The sequence below is a fragment of the Amblyomma mixtum genome, chromosome 3 (assembly GCF_055824585.1).
Source record: "Amblyomma mixtum isolate Tamu chromosome 3, ASM5582458v1, whole genome shotgun sequence".
Taxonomy (NCBI): domain Eukaryota; kingdom Metazoa; phylum Arthropoda; class Arachnida; order Ixodida; family Ixodidae; genus Amblyomma; species Amblyomma mixtum.
The window spans coordinates 308707328-308727091 of NC_143014.1; the positions used below are offsets into that span (position 1 = coordinate 308707328).

Sequence of the window (19764 nt, forward strand, 5' to 3'; positions counted from 1 at the left end):
GGATAAAAATTGGACGATTAATGAACTGAAATTAAGTGATGAACTTTGTATTTTTGATTTTAGGATGAAACATTGGTGGCCGCCGACATCGAAGGTGAACGGTTTTTGAATTTTCTTAATCGGCAGTGTGTTTCTAAATGTCCCACATCGAAAATATGCATTTGAAAGCGCGCTGAGTTGGCTTTCCCGCATACCATATTTATAAAATGGTGTCTCTCGCACTTCTTATGCATCAAATACAGGCGCACGTCGTGTATTTGATGATGTGGAAGAAGTTGACTCCATTTCTGCGACGATATCACGCTCAGCGACGCCATTTTATAATTAAGCAGTGCGGGAAAGCGAACTCAGCGAACTTTCAGATGCGTATTTTTGACGTTGTATATTTTGAACCACATGGCCGATTAAGAGCATTTAAAACAGGGCTCACCCTCGACGCTGACGGCCATCAATTTCGCAACATATCCTTGACCCCTGAAATAAAAAAATATTAGTTAAATTTGGTTAATTAATCGTCTAGTTAGTGATCGATTACAGGGCCGTAATGTCCGCCTTGCTGTAGAATCCAGCTCAATAGACTGCACTGGCGTATCTCTCACAGTTTTGAAAATAAAAGTCTGTAAAGATTTTAAAAAATCGGCGTGCCTGGTACCAGACATGCGTTGCAAATTAATGTTAACGTTGAAAAAAGCGTTTATGAGAGCTTCATTGCCATAGTTTCACACCACACTGATTTATTTGTTAAATTATTTATGGATTCTGCCCTTATTTGTCGTAGCTTAAGTACATGATTAGAAACAAAATACACGAGGATAAACTTTAGAAATATAAATCCAGTAGAAGAATGTAAAACAATAAATGCATACAGTAGTACTACATAAACAGTAATTGTACAAAGACACGTAGCTAAAAAAAAGGAAACACGTTTAGACGCAAAATTAGCATTAAACCACAAATTAAGTAATAATAGAAACAGCTGTAACCATATTGCGAGTATATACGTTAAGGTAGGAAGAAAGTGAACGGAGAAAATGTTCGCTGTTAGTAATGATGATTAATGCAACATGTTTTTGGTAGGAATGAATGAATATAATGAACGGTGTTTTTTTGTGAGGGACTTTGTGGCGCATGATCACGACGCAGGGATATCTATGGAGCTGGCCTTATGAATCGTGCTTTAAGCACGTCATTGTGATATTAAATTCTGGAAAAGAGGACGAGGTGACATAACGTTCTGCTTGTTGTGAAGGGTGGAAGTCTGAGAATGGATTTCATGTTAGTTACGTTAACTGCCCGGTGGTAGTTAGACAGTGTGAAACGAGCTGATCTGTTCCGCAGAGTGTCCAGATTATTCATTACTGTAATCTTACTTGGGTCCCCGATGGTTGAGGCGTATTCCGAGCTAAGCCCAACAAATGTAACATTTAACTGCTGTTTTAAATGATGACACGGCGTGCCTCAACCATCTAGAGGCATATCGTCTTTAGTTCTGGACAAAGCTGGACCTCTCACCTGGTCTGTGTTGCCTTCATAGAACTTGATATGTCTGTGCAACGTTCGCACCTAGCGAACAGTGACAATAAAGTGTAGTACACGCTTAGCACGTTTTGAGAAGACCGTCCCCAGAAAACACGGCAGTCTGAGACCAACCCTATTATTTGTACCTGCAGCTGAAATGTGGTCCAGAAACCAAGCAACTAAGTTCATCCTTTCGTTCGACTCGCGCCTACAATGCGTTTCTGCACCTTCAGCAGTACGCAAAATTTATCGGGATATTTTCTTTTCCGCCCGCTGTATTGCAAGACCAACTAGAGTTTTTTACACATATTCTCGCATTCTTGCTAATCTAAGTCGGGAGATCACAGTGCAACCCATCTTTTTTTTTTCGGGTGGAAACTGGCCACTTATGTGGAAACTGGCCACTTAATGTGAGCGGCCAGAACAACTTCCGTAACCGAATCTGCTTCTTGACAGCACGCTCCTTTTTCTGATATTGATGGCATGCGAAGATCTGGACGTGCCTTTTTATGAGTGCTTTATTTCCAGTCTCGCTTCTACTTGTAGAGTGTTATACTTGTCACCCTTCGTGTTGCCCTTTGTGACGGTGTCTGACAACCACAATTCTGTAGCCAACCCTGGATGGTGAGTTCGCCGGAAATACGCGTCCCACCCTCAACACCTGCTGCTGCGGAAGGACAGCCTTCCTTTTTTTTTGTGACTTTGTTTCCTACATGTTTTGTCTCGCAGTTTCGTCAATTGACGGTGTCGCTGGGGCTAAAAAAAACACCAGGCGCGCAATTCCTGACCGACTCCCGAGTTGCGATGGCAGTCCGAACCGTGCGCGCCTTTTCGATCTTTGGCTGGACAATCTCGAGGTCGCCCATCATGTCAGCCACGGCGCAACGAATTGTAAGCTCCTGCGCATACTACCGAGGGCACGATTGGCTTCGTTCTGGACCCTGGCTACACGAGGTGACAATTACTGCCTGCGGAAACAGTGTTGAGGTACTCACGCGACGAAACAGTGCCACTTTCAGAGCCTCACTAATGAGCAATCGCTCGCAAGAGCACAAAGGAAATAACTATCGTTTTTTTAAGCTTCAAATACAGAGATCACCGTTCGCAATCGGATTCTACAGCATTCCAGACGGCTGTCCCCGACTTCACTAACACGGGGACAGACTGCGCTTGCTAACGACCCATTTCTTGCAGAGAAGTAGGTGAAGAGTCACTGGCGACCTTATTATTGATGATTACGTGATGCATCTGAAGCGCCCGTCGAGAAGTGTATTCACGGCGGATATAATTAAGCCAGCAGTCTGGGCCTGCCAAAAGCGAGCTCGGAAAAAAAAAACTCCCACAACGGTCACTACTGCAACGACAGGTGTTTGCGATGGTCAGTATAATATCCTGTTTATTCATTACTATTTCCCTTCTCTGGTAGAGCGCACGTCACGTAATTATGCTGTGACTCGTGGCGTCACTTAGTTCGCAGCACTCAGCGTGACGCGTTGCCATAGCCTTTTGCAGTGACGTCACTGCGTGCTGACCAGTCAGTGTGGAGCGGTTACGCCAACGCCGCGTAAGCGGGAAACGTGCCGTTAACAGCTGTCGCTGTAAAATGAGTGGTAAGGCGGGTCGCTACGAGGTTGGACGCTCGCAGTGTGTGCGTGTGTGTACGTGTGTGTGTGTGTATCTGAGCGCGTCGGGTCCGGGTGCGCAGGCGCTCGCCCAGCGGATCGTGCGAGACCTGGAGCTCGTGCCGGCCGAGGAGCCCGTGCGGCTTCCGCGCGTGCGCCGCTGCCGCCCGTCGGCTGCCAAGCGCACCACCTTCGCACCGCTGCCCAGCACCGAGGACAAGGCACGCTTTCACTCATGCACGCGCGTAGCTAGGCGCAGCCACGAGGTAAGGGCACTGCACCGCTTTCCCCCACCCCCCGGTGCTGCCATGCAACGCTCGCCGGACAGCCGCTCCCGGAGATATGGGTGCGCGGTAAAGCACATTGCTGCGACTCCACTGTCCGAATATGATCCGGCTGACAATGGGTGCTCTCAGAGGCTCACTTGTGAAGGCACATATACTGCCAGCAAAGCTCGCCGTGCACGTGAGCATTGGACAAGCTTTGACCTGTGTTTAACTGGCGCACGATTCCGGAAAGCTGCTTCGAAACGTCACCGAGCTCTGCGTACTTATAGCGCAACAGCGATGCACCCACTATAGAGCTTGGCTTTTTCAAATGAATCGATGTCATTACAGCTTGTGTTATCGCCATGTAGGTACACGAAATACGCAGACATGCTTTTGACAGCCTAACTATGATAGCAACGATAGCGCAAACTCTCGCGCCCAACCCGCAGAAGGAAGTGACATTCAGTTGCTGCCTACAGGCAGCACTGCTCTTAGACGCGACCGCATAATGGATTATGCTGCCGCGAAGCGATGCTACGATGCCAGGCATCAGAATTGGCAGTAATACTCGTGACCGCCTTCACTTCCGGCACGGATCCGAGCAAAGTTGTTGCCCTCAGCGTATTAGATCTGAAAGCACTCACAACTAAAATGTGTACTTGAAAACTTCAGAAAGAAAAGAGTGCACCAAAACTAAACACAAGTTCCGCCTTTAAAAGGTTCAGCTAAGCACGTTGCACTGCATTTACAAGGTCACTTGTAACAGGCACACTATGTGGTACGAAAAGACGGAAATATAGGGGTGTCTGAATAGTACTTTTCCAAACCCAATCGAATGCGAATATTTTAGCTAGAAACGGAATCGAATAGTGAGAGAACCGAATCGAATATTTTTGCAATTATTCGCTACTTGTAGGAATATTCAATGAGCAGTGTCTGATAGCTTAGTCTTTCAATAGAAGCTGCGCTGATCTCCATTTCGAGGTCGCAACATGAAGTCAATGTATTAACTTTATCACTGTGCTGTTATGCGCATAAGAAAAGTGCCCTCTGCTGCTGATTAACAGACATAATAAACTATCGCCACATCTAACCGGCTAGAGCTACGTATGAGGCATGACCTCCGAGGCCAGGCATAAAGGCCGGTTTTTCTGAACCTGTCTGGTCCCTACCGCGTCGTCCAATCTCTGAGGCCATGTATAAGGATTATGAACACCTCCACGCGAATGAACCGCACAGCGGCGCTGAACCATCCATCCCACGCATACCGTTCGCGGCAGCATATGGTACGCGGCGTGTATGGTCCCTAGCTGTAGTGGAATAGTAGTGGAAGAAAAATACGGCAGGCCTTATTCGAACTTCGCGCCAATTAATCCAAGCGCATTCGAATATATACTCGATTCATTTCGAATAATTTTGAACGTACACTATAGATTCATTCGGATAATCGATGATTCGAGATTTGAAATTTACGTATATTCACACACCCCTACAGAAGAGGCTTGAAATGGCGAATACTTGTGGCTATGGCTTTCGAGTGTTCGATGCACGCTTGCATGTCTTCTGTGGCCGATCGCACGTTAACGCTGAACCAGGAGTATTTCTTCTTTTGCGAGTACATCTCACTGTGCGTCTGCGCGCAGTGACGCTCCGGTCTCCGTAAAGCCCAATGGCACTCCGCACGCACACGTCGCGCCACTCGCTGCCATCAGCCACTTCGAATGACTCGCATCCCTTAGACACCGAACCGACGTGAGTTGAGGACTCTGCCCGCTGGCGCCGCCGCGGTGGCTCAGTGGTTACGGCACTCGGCTGCTGACCCGAAAGACGCGGGTTCGATCCCGGCCGCGGCGGTCGAGTTTCGATAGAGGCGAAATTCTAGAGCCCCGTGTACTGTGCGATGTCAGTGCAGGTGAAAGAGCCCCAGGTGGTCGAAATTTCCGGAGCCCTCCACTGCGGCGTCCCTCATAGCCTGAGTCGCTTTAGGACGCTAAACCCCAGAAACCAAACCATCTGCCCGCCGGCGAAAAGAATGCGAGCGGACCAGGGAATTTGTTTTGCGCCGTTAGTGAGCTGTGTAGCGACCGACGCCGAAGCTGGAGTGCCCACAGCCGTCGATGCAAAGTTCAGGTCGACGAAAGCCGAAGATTCGCGCTTGGAGTAAAAAACCAGACATGCTCGGCAGCCATGTCTTGCGTGCTGTCGCAAGAGGGAAAGCGGCGTCAGGCGGACAACCCTATATACGTGTCTTGGCGGGACACGCGGGGCTGTTATGTTTCGCCGTGCTAGTAGCGTGTCCCACCAGGCATCGGATCCAGGATCACCGCCGCTGTGCCGAAGGAGGAAGGAAACGTGGGCCGGAGACGGGGAGTAGGGGAAGTGAAGGAAAAAACTGTATTTACATGGTTACATGATTATTTACATTATTTACATAGAGCGGGACTGAGAATGGCTCTCAGTGGAAGGGGAACGTCTTCGTCAACCGTAGTTGACTGGAGCTAGCAGGCTTCTCTCGGCCACACTCACGGCCGAGTTAAATATCGTTCGGTTTCCCCAGATCCCTGGCTGGGGAATAATGTTCGACGAGCACTGTCCAATCGGATGGACCGAAGGGGACGTTCTTGTTACCACCCACGGCTGGGCAGGTGCGGGCTTTTCCACTCTCTCGCAGCTGGGTCGATGGGAAGGGGGGGAGGGAGATGCTGACTCATCCAGGAATCTCCCGAAGTCTTCCAGCAGGTGAATGAACTTGCTTCCCCGCCGATTGCCCAGAACGCGAGTCGGGGACACAGAATTCTTCAATTAACCGCCAGCGTGACCGGCGCCGGCACGTCGCCTCTGCTGTGGTCGCTCGGACAATACCTCCGGCGCGTCTCCGGCCTTCGCCGCTATAGTGGTCACCTCCGCTCAAGGAATTTCGCTGGGGTTACTGCTGACAATGGCCCTTGACATTCCTGCTACACTAATCCGCTGAGGCTCGGCGGGGCATTCCAAGCATCCCACTTCCCACCGCCGTCGCGAGGTTGTCGGCCTTGTTGATTGTTCACGGTAGATGCTTGATCGGGCCCACGTGGTCAGAAGTACGGTCACAACAGCTCGTCCGCCGCCCGAAGAGGTCTCGTAGTGGTTACAGCCAACGCTGCTGCGCGCAGAGACCTGGAGTTGTGTCCGTTCGGCTTTTGGTCACAGCTGGGCCCAAAGGTTCTTCTTGCTTCGTTGACAGCTGTAACGAGCTCAACCAGCAAAGTCCAAAGCCCAACAAGCAGAAAGCGCCAAACCGACTTTAAGAACTGCCAAGCTGTTTTCGGTCAACAAAGTCTCTTTAGAGAAAATGAGCTGTCGCGTGAAATTTACTTCCTCCTCCGAAAGTTTCCAAGTTTGACCAAACCAGAATACACAGAGCTTGTTTAGCCAAAAGGGAAAAATTTCCTAAAATTTTGGGGGGGTGCCGTAGCACGGTTTTTGTCACAGAAAGCCACCGCCCGTGAGAGCACAAAGGGAAGGTGGAGCTGCTGAACACACATACAAAACAGACAAAAATGATTCCCGCTAAAGCAAAAAACAAAATACAAATTTGCATAGCGGAATAACGTCTGGGGAGTCAGGAAAGGGCATTACACGGGAAAGCTTCGGCTGAGGCCATCAGCGTTTCCATTACCTCGCACTTTACTGCAACGCATGTAAACTGAGTCCGGCAATGCCAATCTCCAAAATTTCACTCTCATTTCGCATAGGAGAGTGTAATGAACAAAAGACAAAAAAACAAGCATTAAACTCAATATGAGATTATGCGTCATATCCGCCCCTTGCGCGGCCGCGGTCCGACAGCTGCTTTAGCAGATGAGACATTGCATAATGCTAGGAATTCCAGCTTGCATTTCTGTACAGGAGAGTTAAATGAACAAAAGAAACAAGCATTCAACTCAAGACGGGATTATTCCTCGAATCCGTCTGCAAACAGCGTTGCGATCAGAGGAATTTACTGCTTCCTATTCTTCAGCCGCCCCCTGCGCGGCCGCGGTCCGATAGCTGCTCTAGCAGGTGCAACAGGACACAAGGCTAGGAATTTCAGCTTGGGACCCTTAACTGTTCCTCGTCCAAGTCTCGCTGTTCTGAAGTTTGGCTGACGCTCAGAAAGCAGAATGCGAGAAGGGAACGAACGAGTGCGAATGCCGTGCCAGCGTATCCGTCCCTCTCGGATTGGGTTCGCGCGTTGCGTTCTCATGGCTTGTGTTCCCACGGGGCGGGTGCGAACTCTTGAGCACCGAGGTGCCAAATTGGGGCGGCTGCGCGGTTAGGATTTCAGTCGAGCAGTCAACAAGAGCCGCACTTTCCCCTTAATTAACTCTTCCCGTTTGGCCACCTCTGTGCGCTGCCGCTCCGTGGAAACCTTCGCAGGTGGTTTGCGTGGCGCGTCACTAGCAATCGCTGAACCATTACAGGTAAAGTCGCTGGCGTTCGCCTCATCATCAGTCTGTAAAATTGCCTGTTCTAGCTCACCACCGTGAGAATTTATAAGGCTTACAGGGCCAAGTTTGCCCTCTTCACCCGCGTGCTCTGCTGGCGCTGCGAATCCTGGAGCCTTCGAACTGGTGAGGACCTGCGCAGCGTTATCTCCAAAACTAAGGCCCTTTTCTTTGGGCAGCATATCCAAGCGATTTGATAAAATCGAGGGATACTGCATAGGCAGGTTTTGGGAGACTGCTGCCTTGGTCAGACGCAGCTCGAGCGGGCTCTCGATCGCGACGCGGGCAGTAAGTTGGTCGTGTTGGATACCTTTCCTATCCTTATACTGGCGGTACAGCAGGCCAGAACGGAGCTGGAAAGGTATGTTCTTCCGTGACACACCTATGTCACTTTGGTGACTCAAGTTGCGTAGAGATTGGTCTTTCTCTTGCTCAGCGGTGAACGTTTCCCTGTCCACACGAAGGAGTTCGAGAAAGCCATCTGAGTGGGGCAACACTAGATTCGTAATCAGTTCCTCACCTAGCCCCAGCTCATCACTTGCGCCTGCTTCGGAAGACTCACTATAGCCTGCACTACTGTCGGTACTCTTTACCCCTGTGCTACCAGTGAGTAAGTCCTGGGCTGGCTCGTCAATAGGTAACGCGGAGCCATCACGGGTAAAGTCGCCGGCGTTCGCCACATTGTCTGTTTGTGACGAAGCCTGCTCTAACTCATCACCGTGAGAATTTACAGGCTTCGGGCTTACAGGTTGAGGTTTGCCCTCTTCAACCACGTGCTCTGCTGGCGCTGCGAATTCACGAGCCTTCGAAGTGGTAAGGACCTGCGCAGCGTTATCTCCAAAACAAAGACCTTTTTCTTTGGGCAGCATATCCAAGCGATTTGAGCAAATCGAGGGATGCTGCTTAGGCAGGTTTTGAGAGATGGCTGCCTCGGTCAGACGCACCGCGAGCGGGCTCTCGATCGCGACGCGGGCAATGGGCAAAGACACGCAGTTTTCATTGCCGACTTTAATTTCTTTTCGCGCCGAAACCTCCTGATTTAATGTCGAATTCCTGTCGGCGCGCTTCGCCTCTAAAATTTGTTGCAACTCCAAACGCTTTAGAGCAATTTCTTTAGCCAACCTGTCAACCTCCTTTTTAGCGGCTTCCTTGCGGTAAAGGCGTTCTTTTTCAACCCTGTCGGCCTCCTCCTTGCGTTCTTTTTCAACCCTGACGGCCTTCTCCTTGCGTTCCTTTTCAACCCTGTCGGCCTCCTCCTTGCGTTCTTTTTCAACCCTGTCGGCCTCCTCCTTAGCGTTCCTGATTCCCTCCTGAATGACTTCCCAGGTCTCCAAAATTTTGTCTCCCTCCTCCTTAGCACCACATTCCTTAATAGCCTCAATCAGCTGCGGCTTTCTGTGACTTTTCCTGGCCTCAATACCCAGCTTTTCACACAGCAACATCAACTCTGGCTTCTTTAGCTTGCTCAAATCCATGGCAATTCTCGAACGAGGACTTTCAAAAATAAGCTGCTACGTGAAATGCTTAAGCGAGCACGTGCAGAAAAACAATCTACAGGTAGTGATAAATTTCCAGAGTTATCAAGCCTGGCAGATTCTTAAAGGAAGTCAAGCGCTCACCACTGCTGAAGCCAGGACCAAGCGTGGAAGATACCGCCGCTGCCAACCAGTTGTTATGTTTCGCCGTGCTAGTAGCGTGTCCCACCAGGCATCGGATCCAGGATCACCGCCGCTGTGCCGAAGGAGGAAGGAAACGTGGGCCGGAGACGGGGAGTAGGGGAAGTGAAGGAAAAAACTGTATTTACATGGTTCAATGATTATTTACATTATTTACATAGAGCGGGACTGAGAATGGCTCTCAGTGGAAGGGGAACGTCTTCGTCAACCGTAGTCGACTGGAGCTAGCAGGCTTCTCTCGGCCACACTCACGGCCGAGTTAAATATCGTTCGGTTTCCCCAGATCCCTGGCTGGGGAATAATGTTCGACGAGCACTGTCCAATCGGATGGACCGAAGGGGACGTTCTTGTTACCACCCACGGCTGGGCAGGTGCGGGCTTTTCCACTCTCTCGCAGCTGGGTCGATGGGAAGGGGGGGAGGGAGATGCTGACTCATCCAGGAATCTCCCGAAGTCTTCCAGCAGGTGAATGAACTTGCTTCCCCGCCGATTGCCCAGAACGCGAGTCGGGGACACAGAATTCTTCGATTAACCGCCAGCGTGACCGGCACCGGCACGTCGCCTCTGCTGTGGTCGCTCGGACAATACCTCCGGCGCGTCTCCGGCCTTCGCCGCTATAGTGGTCACCTCCGCTCAAGGAATTTCGCTGGGGTTACTGCTGACAATGGCCCTTGACATTCCTGCTACACTAATCCGCTGAGGCTCGGCGGGGCATTCCAAGCATCCCACTTCCCACCGCCGTCGCGAGGTTGTCGGCCTTGTTGATTGTTCACGGTAGATGCTTGATCGGGCCCACGTGGTCAGAAGTACGGTCACAACAGGGCCCATCGAGCGTACTCGTATTCTTCTACTGCGGCTTCAGCCCGGAGTACCGTTTCGCCGTCTAAGCACCAATAAGAAAAAGGACTGTGGAAAGTGCAACAGCTGGAAAACTGTGGCCTATATGTCAGAAAACTTGCCAGAATACTCACCTGCCCCACCTGGTGCTGCATTCGCATTTGCAAAGAGTGTAGCAGTCAGGTAAAAAAAAACAAATTCCGGATTGCGTTGCCTTTCATGAACACAACAGTGTGCTATTTGCATATACCGATGTACTCTACGAATAGGCGGCAAATAACGACGGAGGAAGCGGTTGCAGGGTTCGGAAGCTGTCGCGTGAAGACTCGCGGTCGGAGCTTGCGCGGGAGGCTGCAGCTGGAATTGCAGCACATGCTACGAACCTATACCAGCACTAATCGCTCTCACCCACGAAGCGCCCAGTTAAGTGGCGCGTGCGTCCGATATACCACTCGTTGTGCCGATGGCGCATTACGACTAAGCACGGAAAAGTTTTCCAAGTCGCTCTTGGGTCGCAGATCCCAAATTTTGGCGTACGTGGTCTGGATTCGAAAGCAAAAAAAAAATCTCTCAATGAATTCAGCAGCCTTCCTAATATCCGTACCTCTCGCAAAAGTTCTTAGCTTTATTCTGCATTGCCTTCGTTTCTTCGTTATACAGACAAAAAACGCGATGCTGTCACGCGTGTCCTGAATGCCTCTCAGCGGATCTGCATCGTGCCCGTTGCTTCCATGGTTGGGGAAACGAATCTATAGACAAGCCTGAATTCCCACTGTCACAGTTCAGTATGCAGCGTGCGTGCATTGACTGTTCCGATTTCCCCAGTGCGTACTGCAGTTGAGGACCGTGCAGTTTGCAGTTCAAGTAACGTAACTGCCATGGCGCATTTTCTCTCTAAAAGGTTTCTAGGTAACGTCGCGCGTTTGACGCGTTCCGAAATGAATTTCGAGCAAAGTACAAGCCTGCGTGCATGTGAAATTGAACTGGAGCCGCGCGCTCTCCACCGCAGGGTCACCGCGTGGAGGAGCTGATGGACGGCCGGATGCGGGTGACGGTGCGGCGAACCAAGCCCGTGCTCGGCATCGCCATCGAAGGCGGCAACAACACTTCGCAGCAGCTGCCGCGCATCATATCCATACACGTACGCCTTGCTATATATCTTGCTTTTTTGTTCGCTAACACCGCTGGAACAAAGGAGGTCGCACGTGCTGTTTCTTGTGGTATAACGTCCACGGTCCCTTCTGCGTGTTGTTCGTGCTAAACAAAGCGCAGTTAACAAACATTCAGCAGCGCACCCTTTCTTCTGTAGATATTTTCGTTACGTTCAGTGGGCTACCGAGTGAGCCTCTCGCGCACGCATATTCCCGCAGGACTCTGGGGCGGCGAGCGAGGCCGGCGGCCTGCAGACGGGCCATGTCATCCTGGAGGTCCAGGGTGTGTCCACGCGCAGAATGAGCCACGGCCACGTGGCCAAGATGATCGCCGACGCCTACTACGGAAGCCCCGGCGGTGTGTCTCTCCTGGTGGGCCAGGGACCGGCCAGGCCTCGCAGACAGTCCGTCATGATCGTCGACGACTAGGGACGTCGTCGCTCCGCTGCCACCAGTGTTGTGCGCGCTCTCGAAGCGAGGCCACGTGCCCGAACATTTCCGCGGGTGCATGTACGCGTGTTGTACGCTGGACGACCATCCTCTATACCTTGCTCTCCAAATGTCGGATACGTCGTGGGGTCAGTACAAACAATGGACTTTTGCTTCCAAAAGCGTAGGGTTATGGGACTAGGGAAACGGTTCAGCTACTGACAAGGACGATTTGTACCTGAGGAACGCTGACTGCTAGGTTAAATGGCACTGCATGACATGCGGCCAAACCTAGGCAAATAACGAAGAGAGGAGACAAGCACTGATCGAATTCCTTATTCAAGAAAGAAAACCACACCTTGCTGATCCAGCCACTCTTTTCGATGTGATGCATCGAAGATACTCTTAGGAACCTGTTTGCAGTCGACCGGCGCCCCTGCTGATGTCTTTTTTTTTTCTGGAAAAAGCAAGAAACAGCACCAAGTGTTGCAATGCGCCAACGAGATGTCTCAACAGCTGCTTACATTAACGCTCGACGACTCTAAGTGCCGTTAGGGGTGCGCATCTTTCCGCAAATTACAGGATTTATATCTGCTTCTGTTTCTTTTTCTTTCTTTTTTCAGATTAAGAAAAAGAATCGGCAGAGGCAAAGGTTAACTGGAAAGATAACTCTTCGATTCACCGCCTCTCAAAAAGCGGTCGCATCCTCACCACGTCGATTTTCTTCCTTGGAATGAAATTGAAGCGAGCGATTGCCCTGCCCGGCTTCTCTCTTCGCCGCTTAGTTTTTATCGCAAGATCGATTGTGCTTGAACGAAAAAGATTAGATTAGTTTTGTTCAGAGGAATTCTGCTCAGTAAGCTGCGATTGTATTGCAGTGGCCGGGATGCACCTAAGAATTCAAATTTTTCTGCTTGACTTGTAGGACTTATTAAGTGCTGAACGAAGAAAAAAAGCGAGGTGGAGCCATGGGGCGGATGTAATTCCTGTTCATATCAGCTTCGTTGGCCAGCCCAGAAAAGCTTCCATTTCGAACGCGGGGTTCGCATTTAGTGCTTCTTGAGCACTTGAGGTTCAAATTGGGAAGAATCTCTAGTTTTTTTATGCAGCAACTAGAAGGAGCGCGACGGGATATAACGGATTCCATTGAGCTGCATCATATTCCTGTTCAGCTTACGTGTCAACATCGCGCCAACTTTTTCTTTGTGCTCTTACGGCGATTCCCATGTCCGAGGAGGCAGAGCGAGAGACCTGGATGTATGGGCCGCACAGCGCTGACTCAGCTACACTGCCTCTCAGCTTGGTTCCGAAGTGGAAGCTGGCATCGGCAAATCGTCGGCCGAATACCTAAAGCAACTCGCTCGTAAGAAGGTTTGGTCACTGGCTTGCATCCGTCACGGCGGCAGTCATGATGGGTAAAACTTTCGGCCAATCGCACGTTGCTGTAACGCGCTCTTCGCAGGGACCCCGGAACCAGGGCGTGGGGGAGTCGCCCCCCAACATTTCTCCGGGGAGGGGGGGGGATGCGCCCTCACCCCCTTCACCCTAGTCTCCAGCTGCTTGCACTCAGATCAGATTTCTAACAAACACTTCAATTACAGGATGTTATTATATAATGCACAGTGGGGCTGAGCTAGTTGGCTTCGCAGCCATGAAGTCGCGAAGCATTTCGTTTCAATAACATAAACCAATCATGTCCCAACAGAAGTCGTTGATTGTCCGACCCCTGTCCGTGAGCTTGATTAGCAGAATTGAGAGAGGCTCTGCACAAACTTTTTAATGCATTTGATCACTGCTTGCGTGTACAACTTATAGAGCTGCCCGTTTCAATTTAGGCTTGATACGCATTACCATGCAGATACACCTTACAGCAGAGCAATATAAGAAACATATCAACAAAATATAATTTTTTTGTGCAAATAGAATTTAAATAAATAGATAAATAACAAAATAAACTCGAAGACTTGCATCCCCCCCCCCCCCCCCCTAGACACATACACAAAAAAAATCTCCCGGGGTCCCTGGCTGTTCGGGTGCAACCCTGCGAATTCGCTTTGTGACTTCCAGGCGGCAGCTGAAGCTTCAGTACCAACAAATTGTAAGGCAAAGTGAATTTTCTATCGGCCGTAAACTTGAATACAAACGATGATGGAATCAAAAGAAAGGTTAAGAAAGGACACCCAAAGAACTCGCGGAACGGACAAAGGCATGCAACAGCTGTGGAACAGTGAAACACCAAATATGGGCTATGCGTCTGAACGCTAACGGACTAGATTCGCTTTTCACGCTCATGTGTGTGCCTGTCTCTTCGCGTAGGCGATCTCCACCCACACTTGCAGACATCCCCACTGTGATTATCTACACATAGGTGACTTTTTCGGGGAATACTTTTAGACCTTGGTCCCAGTGATTTTCCTGAGCACCAGCTTTTCCTCCTTTTATGACTTCCGCCTTCCTCGGCGAAGGTGGCGGCACTAGAAGACCGGCGCGTCCGCCATCGAAAAAAAAACTGCCGAAGCGAAAGGGATCGCAGCCAGTGCATGCTGTGTAGTATGCGTCTCATTTGTTTGACCGGTCCGCTGGACGCGTACGCAATGAGCCACAAATCAGCTAGCAGGACACTCCAGATGCAGTGCATATTCCGCGCTTCGTCGAAAGCTGAGCGCGACCAGAGGCGTAGGCAGGGCTGGGCCGGCGGACTCGGCCACGCCGTCTGCCGCGGGCGGTTCGCGGAGCGGAGTTACACTGGGCCCTGCTCAACGGCGCCTGAGTATGCGCGGGCAGACAAATGAGGACGCCTCGAGCTGCCCATCGGCCGCATATAGTGCGCGGGTGACCGTCGCCGTCAGTGCGAAGCCTTTGTTCAGCTTTGACTCTGCGCCTCCCATGCGTCGGCACTTCTGTGCACTGCTCGCGTAATCATTGAAGGTCCTTTTCACCGTTCGTGATCAACGATATCGCCGATGGTGTGTGTGCGAAAACAGCCGTGGGAAAAGGTAGACGCCAAGGTTGCTCGTAGAAAACTGCACTGATACCACTTCACAACAGAGCGTGCACCATGCGTCAGATGTGATCTGATCGCTCTCTAGGAAGTGTCCTTGTCGATTTGGAAGGCCACCGGTTGCTTGGTCCTCCGGGCTTGTCCTGGCCGCGAAAAGCCTTTTTCAAAGATTTACTGCCCGGGGCGGTCTGCTCCTGAGGTCTGCAGTGGGCTCTTGTCTCATCCACGTATGTCCCGACCACCGGTGGTGGAAGAAAGACCAGGGTTCCTCTTACCTTCAAGAGATGTGGAGGGCTGCATAACGAGCCGCGCGGCATAGACCAGAAGCAAACCCTCTTGGCTCCAAACTTCTCATGTGCATTTTTACTTACAATACGCCTCATTTATCGGGGATTTCTGAGTGTCTGTCGGCGGCCGCCATTCCTTGCATCGTGAAACGGACAGAAACTAAGGGTGCGAAGACAGCGTTGCCTGCGCTTCTCAGTCCGACAATTTCAGCAGTGCGAGGAAAGGCTAGCGCACTACTCCCATAGGGTATGAATGGATGCTTTTACCAACCTGCACCAGTGTGCACCCGCAGTGCACTTCAAAGGTTGAGGGTTGACACAGCGCAATACTTCGGCGACATGTGCAGTAAATCTGCGGGGCACCCTTGTGGAACGACGTCTTCTGCGCCCTTATCCATGACACAATAGTGGACCATCTACGACCGACGGTCCGCGTGGATGTTGTTCATAAAGGCGGCAGCCGAGACTGTTATTTGCGGAGCTGGTAAGCCGCGGAAAGGACGCCTGCGTAAAAAAAAAAAGCTGGAAGCAAAGACAGTGTGCCACGAAGGTGGGCTATACCATCTCGAAACTTTCCGTCCTTTTTTTTTTTGTCTCCCATTTCATCGAAAGCAGTGTGTGCTAGACAGAGTTCTAAGTGAACGAATATTGTCAGCCACAGCTCCATTTTTATTTCTCTCGCGGACAGAGATACCTCGGAAGGAAGATACCGAACTTTGAAAGTCAGCAGTTCTCAAACCCTCCTCTGAGCGGACTACCGCAGTGACCTACGCTCTTGCAAGAAGGACATCGGCGCCACACAAACAGCGTAGTGTCCGCAGCGTTAATTATAGCTGTCTCCGGCGGACCGTCTAAGCCACATGGTTCTTGCACCGCCCACATGATCGCGGCCGACGTGCAGGAGTTTCAGCTTGCCACACACGGAAAGACAGAGCCACTACGCAGAGATGATTTCCCACCCTTCATGCGTCGTCAGCGGTGAAGAGAAGCGCTTTGAGAATGGAATCATTGTCCTGCCCCGCTCGCGCACAAACCTTTGAGTCAATAACATGGAGTACATTACCCAATTAATGGCACGTGCGCGATCATATTCGTACGTGCACTGATGTCGAAAGCGATGTATAATTTAAGGTGACAGCAAAGCTTGCTCGCTCGGTGCGTAGCAAGAAGACGAAATATAAGGACAAACAAGGCACCACCGATGACGACAGGCTTGCATGGACAGACTCTTGTGAAAAGACAACAGGAGGCCTTGCTTCAACTGCCTCCCGTGTCCTTGCGGTATTCTACAGTGACGCGTCACTGCCTAGGTGACGACGTACCACCCGAATGCACTCTGTTGAACGTCCGCGCTGCCCCACGTGACCGCGTCACTGCCTCAGCGCCGCACCTCTGAATACTGCCCGGCGAACTCATACGCACCACCAGGAAGCACAGAGGCTCTGCTGGCCTTTTCCAGCAGAGCTGCAATAGGGCTACTCAAGTCCTAGCGCCCACCAACTGGCCTGCGGCCCAGTTCGGAAGCACGGCCGAATGGGAGGCCAGCCTGCTGGACCGCCTGCGCCGTCGTTCCTTGGACGTTGTGCCCCTCCGCGCAGCCGTGACGTCCCTCTGAGACTGTTGTGTGCTGTCGTTTTGTGCGTGGCGTGATATGTGGATAAGCGTAACCTGAACGACGTGCACTTGTTACTAGGGTAGATTTTTTTTTACCTCGGTATAGGCATGAAGCCCTTTTGTAGCTCACTCGCCTAGACGCACCCGCAAAAAAAGTATGCGCAGGGCGAGTGAGCTTTGTAGATGTCTGATTACTCTATACACGGGAGGTTTTACATAAAGTGTAGGATAGATCTGCATAGGTTGTCTACAAAACTAAAAGAAAACAAGGAATATCGTACAAAAAACTGCTCGGTTGACCGGAGTTGTTGCACTAATATATTACTGTTGCTTCGTCGTCGAGAGTTTAGGCCGGGTCTCGGAGATGATTTTGTACGTACGCGAAAGTCTGAACGTGCGCCGACAAGCGCGCGCCAGCGTCCACAGGCTTCCACACGTGTTAGCGTATCTCTATATACACTCGTGACGTTTCAACGACACCGTATTTGCACTCTGCATACACAGATACGGAGGTCTTTTTATACCGCTTTTGTCGTGTGAGTAGCGATAGGGGTAACAATCACGCCGGTGGACTCCACACAAGTTGTGCACTGATCGTGGCTCACTGTGGTTGTTGTTTTTCTCACCAGAGCGGCGCGCGCAGCGCATTTCCTTGCGCCCCGCTGCTTGCGCGGCGGCGTCCACGGTGACAGCGCTGTGTCTCAACTGTTCCTAAACATGGCTCATTGCGAGGGAGCCTAGACGTAGACATTATCAAACGCGTGAAGCGTAGAATTTATAGGGATTCGTATGAATTATACACAAACGTTGTGAGCCCAAAATGGTTCGTCTGCGTGGTCACACCAGCATTTTTTTTCTGTCCCTTTTCCCGAGCTATCTCCCATTTCTGTCTGAATTAACCGGGCCTTCCTGTCGGCCAGGAGGTGCAGTCTGGCAAAGAATCCAGTCTAGACCCTCATTTTTTTTTTGCGCATGGTGCAGAGGGGCACAGCGAACCTTTGCTATGTTTGTTTTTTGGGGATGTGCAAGTAAACGCATACTCCGTTCACTGCCGCGCTTTAGGCGCCTTTCGGCTCGGTGTCCGTGCAGACACGCCCACTTACCGAACACGCCCCTTCACAAAGGTGCAGGGCGAGCGTTCTATACGGCTCCGCCCCCTGGATCTATCACTGTCTGGAGCGGTCAGTGCGCGTTTTTTTTTCTTTTGTCCTCGGTACCAGGTGAGGGTGCCGCGCTTGTGCACTGCGCATATCGAGAGCGGTAGTAGCTTGCGTGCAGGAGAAATAGCCTGTTGTTGTGATGCACCCTAAGTCCACTATGGCAACGACTGTAGATCAGTATGGGAGTCAGTCTATTATGGAAAGCGTTTAAACAAAGCACGAGTGTTGGCCGGCGGCTGTGGTGTGTGTTCCCTGCCCTTGCTTCTTTGTTGTTGCCCCATTTGTTCTCGCCGTTGGTCTTCACTCTGTTATGTACGTAAGTGCGCACGCGGTGTCTCGTGCAACTCTCAGAAATAAAGCATGTTGATTCGAACTCGGACTAATTGTCGATCGTTTGGTGGAAGCGGTTCCCACACGCTAAAAGACAATTACGAAGGAATAACAAAATATATACACAAATGGTGCAGGGCATATGTAGTTAATCTCAGTCCTAGCAAAACCATTTTTAAGTTGTCCAACTCTGAAAAAAGAATTGTTTCTCGGCATTCAGGTGTAATTTAGAATAACCGGCATATTCAGCATGCTACTAGCACAAAATTGTGGACTATTGTGGCTGATAATCATCTCACGTTTGACTTATACGTCCGATCAGTGATGAAAGAGCCTCATAAGGCCTGTATCCACTTTCTGAATGCCGAAATTTCTTTCCCGTTGTTTCCCTTGTTAACCTTTTATCAGGCAGTTGTTCACTCACGTATTAATTACTGTATATTTGTTTGGGGATGCACATATTCGTCGCATCTGGCCCCATATATGATTTTCAAGGAATAGCTCTACGAATTGTCGCGCAGAATATTCAGAGTGAACAGTCGGATGGGTTATTTGAAGTCCTGGGTATCCTAACTGTATTACGACCTAGTAATTCATAATACAGCTTCCTTAATTTTTAAGATCATTCACGACACATTAAATTTAACAACGGCATGTCTTCATCACTCGCTACGCACCAGCAGGTCTATTACACGACATCGGCTCTTGCTTCCTACAATACACACCAATTATGGTCGACAAACGCTAGAATTTATGGGTACTGAGTTGTGAATAGTTTTAAATATAACATTCAAATTTCACCTACTCTTCACGCCTTTCAAAAACAAAACCTCTTCTACACAATCCACCCTAGCCTATATTTTTTAGTGTTTTGGTTTGTGTTTTTATTCTAGGAATAACACGTGTTCACTCGATGTTGTGTTCGGTGCCTGCTGCACTAGTATGTTTACTGCTGAATAGTTACGTTATTTTTTGCTGTCGTCATCATTAAACGTGTTAGTTTACATTGATTGGGATACTCAGACAAATTTTGTTGGGTCCCTGAAGCTGCGTGTTTGTATTTCGTGCTCTATGCTAAATAAACAAACTTTAAAAGAAAAAAAAGCATGACATTTGCACTGAACCACAGTGGCTTGCTTTCGTCTTCCCAGTCTGCAACGCCGTGCACAGCGAGTACACTGACGTGAGTACGAGTACGGGCTGTTCTGTTCTACCGACACACAAATTTAAAAACTATGGGGTCACTTTGGCAGCCTAAAGTGCGCTAGGCGAAATCCTTTGTCGCGCTACTTCGTCTGCCAGTGACTTCCTATGTTTGTTACGGCTTCACCGCTTGGGAGCCATCCTCCTCCACTAGCTGCCGCACACCGACTGACGACGGAGCAGCGGCAGCGCTCGACGATG

The 19764-nt window shown here is 50.3% G+C and overlaps 1 protein-coding gene across 7 annotated transcripts in view; it reads left to right on the forward strand.

Moving 5' to 3' along the window:
- The window catches only part of LOC149355549 (whirlin-like), a 266799-nt gene extending 247409 nt beyond the window's left edge, over nt 1-19390 (forward strand). For 6 of the 7 annotated variants that reach the window (XM_089583873.1, XM_089583868.1, XM_089583874.1 and 3 more), the window contains 3 exons: nt 3224-3361; nt 11398-11529; nt 11759-19390. In XM_089583873.1, coding sequence (XP_089439999.1) covers nt 3224-3361; nt 11398-11529; nt 11759-11968 — 480 coding nt within the window. In that variant the 3' untranslated portion in view covers nt 11969-19390. The remainder of the gene's footprint in view (nt 1-3223; nt 3362-11397; nt 11530-11758) is intronic. The other variant, XM_089583875.1, reaches the window with a different exon arrangement.
- Nucleotides 19391-19764: the final 374 nt, after the last annotated feature.